The sequence below is a fragment of the Tupaia chinensis genome, unplaced genomic scaffold (genome assembly GCF_000334495.1).
Source record: "Tupaia chinensis unplaced genomic scaffold, TupChi_1.0 Scaffold000259_1, whole genome shotgun sequence".
NCBI classification, from domain to species: domain Eukaryota; kingdom Metazoa; phylum Chordata; class Mammalia; order Scandentia; family Tupaiidae; genus Tupaia; species Tupaia belangeri.
In genome coordinates, this window is record NW_006159739.1 from 1,783,025 (window position 1) to 1,791,358 (window position 8,334).

General features: G+C 45.2%; 1 protein-coding gene across 3 annotated transcripts in view; it reads right to left on the reverse strand.

Annotated features, from left to right (window-relative positions):
• Positions 1-635: 635 nt before the first annotated feature.
• The window catches only part of ZFYVE9 (zinc finger FYVE-type containing 9), a 137,589-nt gene continuing 129,890 nt past the window's right edge, over positions 636-8,334 (reverse strand). For all 3 annotated transcript variants that reach the window (XM_006149398.2, XM_006149399.2, XM_027772237.1), the window contains 3 exons: positions 6,241-6,346; positions 2,826-3,002; positions 636-1,127 (listed from right to left, as the gene is read on the reverse strand). In XM_006149398.2, the coding sequence (XP_006149460.1) occupies positions 966-1,127; positions 2,826-3,002; positions 6,241-6,346 (445 nt within the window). In that variant the 3' untranslated portion in view covers positions 636-965. The remainder of the gene's footprint in view (positions 1,128-2,825; positions 3,003-6,240; positions 6,347-8,334) is intronic.

Here is an 8,334-nt window from a genome sequence, read left to right on the forward strand (position 1 = left end):
TCACAGATATGAGTATGGAGTGTTAGAAATAATACCTTAATCGGGGCCAGCAGTTAGTGTAATGGCTATGTTGCTGGACTCCCATGTAGTCCATCACGGTTCGAGTCCCAGACCTGGTGGCTTAAACTCATGCCGGGTGCATGCCCAAGATCCCGAGAGGAAAATGGAGGAGAAAGGATTGCAGTGTAGCCATCCCCCCTGTGGGGTGATTTCTCGCTTTCTATCTCTCTGTCTCTGTCTTTCTGGTGAGTGCATACACCCTATAGCAAAAACCTTTCCCCAAAAGAAAAGAAAGAAAAGAAAAGAAAAGAAAAGAAAAGAAAAGAAAAGAAAAGAAAGAATACCTTAACCTTTAGTTGTGAACATATAAATGAGAAATACACCATTTACAACTCTCTAAAGCAGCAGTGCAAATGTGTCCTTCCATCTGTGCACGCATGCACCATTTTCTGAGTACCTGCAAGCACAGGGATTCAAAGATGCATGTACGAGGGGCCCTGCCCTCACATGTTTAGCAGATAAATGCTTGTTCTTTCATCATTTTATGTGAGGTAATTTTCTCTTGCCAGCCAGACAAACAGTACCATTTGAGAAAGGACCATGATACTTCATTTGTATTCGCCTGATAAAGCACATGACTGTAAGTAAATCTGGAAAGAAAGGAGCGGGATTCTTCTCTCAACAGTAGAAGAAGGGGATTAGCTGCAGGATAGCGTAACTTGTGCAGTAACAGAAGCTGCCCAGATCTTCTTGGTGGACAATGCATAGAAGACTTAGAATTATGGAACATCTGTCCCCCCAACCGCCCTTTCCCTCCCCTGTTCCCCAAATCCCCACTCCCACCCTGCTCAACCCCCCATTAATAGTGTTAACAAAAGCTTAATTTTCCAGTTTTAAAGTGCAAATGATTTGGGTATGACTGCTGTTGCAACAAGTCTGAACAGAACAAAAATGAAGTCCTCTGTCTATGCGATGTTTTCCAGAATATAAAAGATGAGTTCCATGACGACAGGGCCCTCACTGAGCTGGCAGGCCCCTCCATGGATCACCGGCACCAAGGCGCTGTCCAGATCATTCATGTACTGCGAGGGAAGGGGCTGGCCATTGCTCCCTGCTTGATAGCCAACCTGCACCACAGAAAGAAGGGCATACAGGTTACTGGACAGAGAAGATCCTGCAGAGGGCTGAGGCTGAGTGGGAAGGCAGAGGCCTTCTTGGCCATGGGCTGGACATATGGCAATGAATACAAAGTTCGCTTCTTCTTCAAACTATCATTTTTCATTCTATCACTTATTCATCTGGACCACTTCACAGATATGAGTATGGAGTGTTAGAAATAATACCTTAATCGGGGCCAGCAGTTAGTGTAATGGCTATGTTGCTGGACTCCCATGTAGTCCATCACGGTTCGAGTCCCAGACCTGGTGGCTTAAACTCATGCCGGGTGCATGCCCAAGATCCCGAGAGGAAAATGGAGGAGAAAGGATTGCAGTGTAGCCATCCCCCCTGTGGGGTGATTTCTCGCTTTCTATCTCTCTGTCTCTGTCTTTCTGGTGAGTGCATACACCCTATAGCAAAAACCTTTCCCCAAAAGAAAAGAAAGAAAAGAAAAGAAAAGAAAAGAAAAGAAAAGAAAGAATACCTTAACCTTTGGTTGTGAACATCTAAATGAGAAATACACCATTTACAACTCTCTAAAGCAGCAGTGGAAATGTGTCCTTCCATCTGTGCACGCATGCACCATTTTCTGAGTACCTGCAAGCACAGGGATTCAAAGATGCATGTACGAGGGGCCCTGCCCTCACATGTTTAGCAGATAAATGCTTGTTCTTTCATCATTTTATGTGAGGTAATTTTCTCTTGCCAGCCAGACAAACAGTACCATTTGAGAAAGGACCATGATACTTCATTTGTATTCGCCTGATAAACTTTGTACAGCACTGGGCAAGACCTTAAATAGAGACTACACCCTTGCTGGCTGACTGATGTCTAGCTAGTCCGGTAATGGCACAAGTCTGCACTAGGAACCAGCTTCTCCCTAGAAGCACTCAGGCTAGGAGTAGCTTGCTTAGGTCAGAATTAATACTCAGCTGGAAGGGATGATCGAGCTGAGAGTTCACAGCCATTTTCTAAATGACTCGAAGCTAATGGATTGAGGGAGAAAAGCCTGGTGACGTGTAGACATCAAGGCAGGACCAGCGGGATGTATCACAGGCATCCCAAATCTAAAAGAAACGTAGCAAGATTAGAGGGGAGGCCACAGGAGACACCGGGACAAGAAGCTGGGCATTGGGGCCAAACCCGCATTGTTACTACGAAGAGCATATGAACACATTAAGGGAGGGAGGGGAGCCTGGCAATAAGACACCAGATGGGCAGGAAAAGGAATGGGGAAACAGCTCCAGTCCTATTCACTAGCTAGCATGAAAAAGATCATGAAGGTGTGAGCAGCGGAGGCTGATCAGCAGAAGCCTGCTCCAGGCGGGGTAAGAAAGCAACAGGATAAAGCGACAGCCTGGGACCTGCCCTCTGAGGAATGCAGACTGACTCCTGGTGGGCGAGACTGGGGAACCTCCAAGGGTAGACAGATGCCAGTCACAAGGGTGGCAGGTCCTCATACACACTCTGCTCCTTACACCACACTAAGGGAACCAATTCCTTAGAAGACATGCAGGTGAAGAAGCCACAGTCCAAATGGTTCTGAGGGTCTAAGCAGGCAGAGTATCGAAGGCCAGAAGTAAGCTCTCTGGGTAGATCCAGGAAAGCTCGTACGTCAGAAAAGAGCTTAACCAAAGCCACCCAAAGCTTCTTAGGACCCTTCTTACCTGGTCTGAGTCAAGAGTCACACGTAGTCCCAGTTTAGTCATTCCATCTTCCTTCAGAAGCTTCAGGTGGGGACAGAGAGCAAGGCAAAAAGCCTTGGCAACATGCTCTGTCAATCTGCTATGATCTGCGGGGTCACTCAAGCAATTGTGCTGGTCATCATTTTCTAGGAAAAACACCTGTTTCCCAAACAAAAAAGACACTTAACCTCAGGCCTAGATTTTAGAAGGAATGAGTAGTGGGACCAGCAGGTGGCATGGTGGTTAAGGGCACTGGACTCCCACGTGGCTGATTGCGGTCCAGGTCCTGGACCTGGTGGCTTGCTTTCTCACTTTCCCTCTTTGTCTCACTCTGTCCCTCTCTGGTCAAATTAAAATAAACAAACAAATAAATACTGTTAAATAATTATTTTAAAAGAAGAAGAAGGAATGAGTAATTAGCTTATTGTACTTGAGCTCCCTGATTCTCCAGGACGTGCAGGAAGACCTGACAGGAACAGGCCCATAATGCCCTTGGGCCAAGAAAAGCGGCGCACTGCTGTCTTATGCCTAGGAAGCCACCCCTCCGCACAGCAGGAGCAGCCTGCTGTCTCCATGCAAGCCTCCACCTTGGCTGTAATGGCACACGGAAACCCTTTTTCCTTCCTTTCTTCATTCTGTCAGGATTTGGGACATGCACAGGCACCTGGAATTTTTCTCAATCTGCCAGGACTGGGATTTGAAGCTGCAGTTGGTCATTTGGGATCCAGCTCCATATGCCAAGCACGTAATCACTGCGCAACCGGACCAGTGTAAGGGCGCACCCTCAGAACGGGAAAAGGTCTCTATCTTGCACTGTGTACTTATAAAAGGTAATACTTCTATGTGGACAATTTCCTTTTTTTCTTTTTAAAGAATTATTTGAGTTTATTATTTTTTTTACTTTTGCTCTACAGTATGTGCACTCACCAGAGAGAGACAGAGGGAAAGTGAGAAAGTAAGCTGCCAGGTCCAGGACTCAAACCATGGTTAGCCGTGTGGGAGTCCAGAGCCTTAACCACCACACCACCTGCTGGTCTCTGTAGACAATTTTCTCTTTTTTGGAGAGGTTTTTGCTATAGGGCGTGTGCGCTCGCCAGATAGACAGAGAGAGTCATAGAGACAGAAAGCGAGAAATCACCCCCCCAGAGGGGATGGTCACACCGCAATCCCTTCTCCTCCATTCTCCTCTCGGGATCTTGGGCACGCACGCACACGCACCCGGCGTGAGTTTTAAGTCACCGGGTCCAGGACACGAACCGCGGTCAACTACGTGGGAGTCCAGTGACATACCCATTACGCTAACTGCTGGTTCCCGTGTAGACAATTTTCTTATGAAAATTTACACCTGATGTGTGTGTGTGTGCATGCTGAAAATCCCAAGAAAATGGAAGAGAATGGATTGTGGCATGGCATCCCCTCTGGAGAGGTGATTTCTTGCGCTTTCTGTCTCTATGTTTTTATCTGTCTCTCTGGCAAGCACACATGCCCTGTAGCAAAAATCTCTCAAAAAATATGGCACCAGTAGATGGTGTAATGGCTACATCGCTGGATTCCCATGTAGTTGACTACAGTTTGAGTCCCAGACCCAGTGGCTTAAACTCACACCGGGCACGTGTGCGTGTGTGCCCAAGATCCCGAGAGGAGAATGGAGGAGAAGGGATTGCGGCGTGACCATCCCCCCTGGAGGGTGATTTCTCACTTTCTGTCTCTCTTTCTCTTTCTGTCTTTCTGGCGAGTGCACGTGCCCTATAGCAAAAACCTCTCAAAAAAAAAATCTCTCAAAAACTAAAGAAAGAAAAAAATTGCCAGAGGACCGACACATATACTCACTGGAGAGAGAAAGAGGGAGATAGGGAAAGTGAGGAAGTACTCCCCATGGGGCATGGTCATGCTGCAATCCCTTCTCTATTTCTCCCTCCCGCTGGGATTTGGGCACGCACACATGTCCATCATGTTTCCCAAGCCACCAGGTGCATGCCAAAATCCCAAGAGGAGAATGGACGAGCAGAGACTGCGGCATGGCCATCCACCCCTGGGAAATAGAGCAACTTAATGTAGTGGAAAAAAGTTTAGTTGTCATCCTGATCTGTGTTTGAAGTAGAATTTTGCCATTACTCATTCACCTTGTAATCTTGGACAAACTAGTCTGAGCTTTTTTATTTTGTTTTCTTTTTTTTTTTAAAGAATTATTTTATTTTAATTTTATTTATTACTATTATTTTTCAGTTTGATAAGTGTGTGTGTGTGTGTGTGTATATATATATATATATATACATACATATATATATATATATATATATATATAAAGTTAAGAATTAACTTAATTTTATTTATTCATTAACTTATTTTGACCAGAGAGACACACAGACAGATAGAGAAAGAGAGAGAAGGAAAGTGAGAAAGCAAGCCACCACATCCAGGACTCGAACTGTGGTCAGCCGTGTGGGAGTGTCCAGCACCTTAACCACCATGCCACTCACTGGTCCCCTATATATTTTTTTATTGCCACAGAGTGAATATATTCATCAGAGAAAGAGAGGCAAGGTAAAGAGAGGGGAACAGAGAACACCCCCAAATGGGATGTGGTCTTGCTACAATCCCTTCTCCATTCTGTCAGGATCCTGGACACGCACAGCTAGCTTGCTTGTTAGCAACAAGGACTGGGATTTGAACTGAGCTGGCCATATGAAATCCAGTTCTCTTAACCACTAGGCTATCGGGCCAACCTGTATGCCTGCCTTTTTTTTTCGTGGGGGGAGGGTTTTTTTTGTTTTGTTTTTGTTTTTGTTTTTTTTTTGCTATAGGGCACGAGCGCTCACCAGACAGAAAGAGAGAGACAGAAAGTGAGAAATCACCTGCCAGGGGGGATGGCCACACCGCAATCCCTTCTCCTCCATTCTCCTCTCGGGATCTTGGGCACACACGCACACGTGCCCGGTGTGAGTTTAAGCCACTGGGTCTGGGACTCGAACCGTAGTCGACTATGTGGGAGTCCAGCAACATAGCCATTACGCTAACTGCTGGTCCCATATGCCTGCTTTTTTAAGATCATGTTATCCAAAATGCTTTTAACTGTAAATGCAACATAACTGCCCAAGCTGTTTGGAGACAGCGAAGACGGTATGTACCATTCAGAAAGCACCCTTTCTGAACTCCAATGTAAATGCAGCTCTGAAAGCTCATCTACAGGAAGGAGGATACGTCAGACTGCTCTAAGCTGCACGTGGTGGCATTTCTTCCTAGTGATCTAAGATAGACTAAAGGAAAACTGGAGTACAGAAGGTAAACCAAGACTTATTTTTTTCTTTTTAGAAAGCTTTTTTTCTTATCCTCCAGAATCAGCCCAGAATGTGACTCTCAGCAAAGTGGGTCAAGAAGGCCAAGTTTCATTCCTTACCTCGGTCCATCTGATGACTTTTCCATTTGCTTTATACTCTGATCCATGGAATATCTTCACGTTTGTGATGGACTCCATGGACTTCCCATCTATTGGACTTACGACACTAAAATAATGCAAAGGAAAGAGAGCAGCTCTTGAAGTTAACGGAAGAATTTCTTTTATCAAGTCTTGCAGCAGAAGTCTCGCTACTGATTATGTAAGTGCCTTCCTGTACACATCTGTACAGCAAGAAAGAGCCAGTGTACAAAAATGCACACAAACAGGGCTCTCATGGAAACCTTTTATTACTGAAAAAATTCAAAGACATACATATAAAAGAAAAGCCTTTTGGGGGGGCACGCACACACATGTCCCCGGCATGTTTCTTATGTTACCAGGTCCAGAACGCAAACAGGGCAGCCAGCCATGTAGGGTCCAGCTGCGCCAACCACCAAAGCCAGGAGCTGGACCAAAAAGGAGTCATTTCCCCAGGAACTAGTTCTCTTTAATGTAAAAAACTTGTCTGATAAACCTTCCCTCCTTCCAGCAGTCCGTGTTTCAGTGAATGCCTGGCCACCAACCCGCCCGTGCTCTCCACTCTTCTCCTGACCTGTCACCCGGCAGAGTGTGCCCATCCTGTGCTCCTCACGCACTGCACATCTCCTTCAAATGCACTCCTGAAGCGGGTTAGTGACGGGGCCATGCAGGCAACACAAGCTGGTAAGGATGTTGCCTCTCATTCTAAGGCAAGGCCTGGACTCGGAAGAAACTGAGGCAAGGCCCAGTTTATGAGTTTTCCCTTGTGTCCTTGAACTGGCCGGTATTTAATTTTTCTGCCGTTAGTTTTACTGTTATTACGGTACTCTGCAAGGGTAAAACATTACTCCTAACTATTGCAATAAAGCCAATTAGTGATCTTGTAGGAATGTGGTTCTCTAAGACTGACACAAGGATTAGGAAGTTTAAGACTCTCCCACCTGTCTGTTTTTAAGCCAAAATTAACATATAGATTAAGTTAGTATAAACTAAATTAGCATTAGAAGCCTATGCAGACTAAGTTAGTTTAAGGCTAGCCCTTGTTAAAGCTACAGGCCAAAGTTAACTCACACTAGCAAAGTCATCACATTTACTACATAACAGAGACTCAGAGATAAAACAAAAAAACTCACTAATTGATAAGACTCAACAAACAAAATGCAGGAACCCAGATTTATTAGAGGAAAAAGCCTGGATGGGACAACAGAATAAACAAAGCTGAGGGCTCTACAGAAAGATTAACTATTTTAGCTGGGAGCTCTTATTTAAAGCAACAGGTAGCTTTTAACTACAAAGAGTTTTTTATCTATGTGTTGTTGACTATAAATAGACTCACCCTCTATTGTTGTAATGTATGGATAGTCCATATATTAACTGTGTTTTTACTTAGCAAGACAAGATTTCTATTTAGGTCGTTGTAACCAGCAACGTTATCGCCCTGGCCCGGGACTGAAGTTATTAAACATCTTGCAAGCCCCCTCTTTAAAAGACTCTTTCCAGTAATTAAGATCTAAGAAGAAGATACAGCAGACAAATGGACTTTTTTATTTTAAGAATTGTGATTGATTTTACTTGAGCTAACAAGACAAACAACATGTTTTATAATTATTGCTTTCATGCTTTATATACCCTGTTTCTTAGAGTAAATCTTTTACTGCCCCTCACCCATTTACTTGCATGTATCACATTTTCAATAAAAAGGCACGATGATTCCTAGCAGTTGTCATTCCTCAGAGAGCAATCTTTGAGGGGTGTCCGGCATAGGACGTGCATGAGAAAGCATCGAGGCCTCTGTCTTCTGTTCACCTTTGCCGCCTCTGTCGAGATAACCCACCCACGCCGCCGAGGCTAGACCCCGGCAGGTTAGGACACACTTACCTCTGTGCTGACCTGCTGCTCACAAGTTTGGAGCTTAATAAAATGTTTATTAGTGGAGGAGTCTGACCCGGAGAGGCCCCAGGATCTGTCTGAGCCCCCCTCCCCCACCACCACCTTTGAGCTCCGCTTCCGGTCAGATCAACATAATGGCAAAACCACTGTTGTGCAACCCCCCCCCCCCCACTGAGGACACACGCT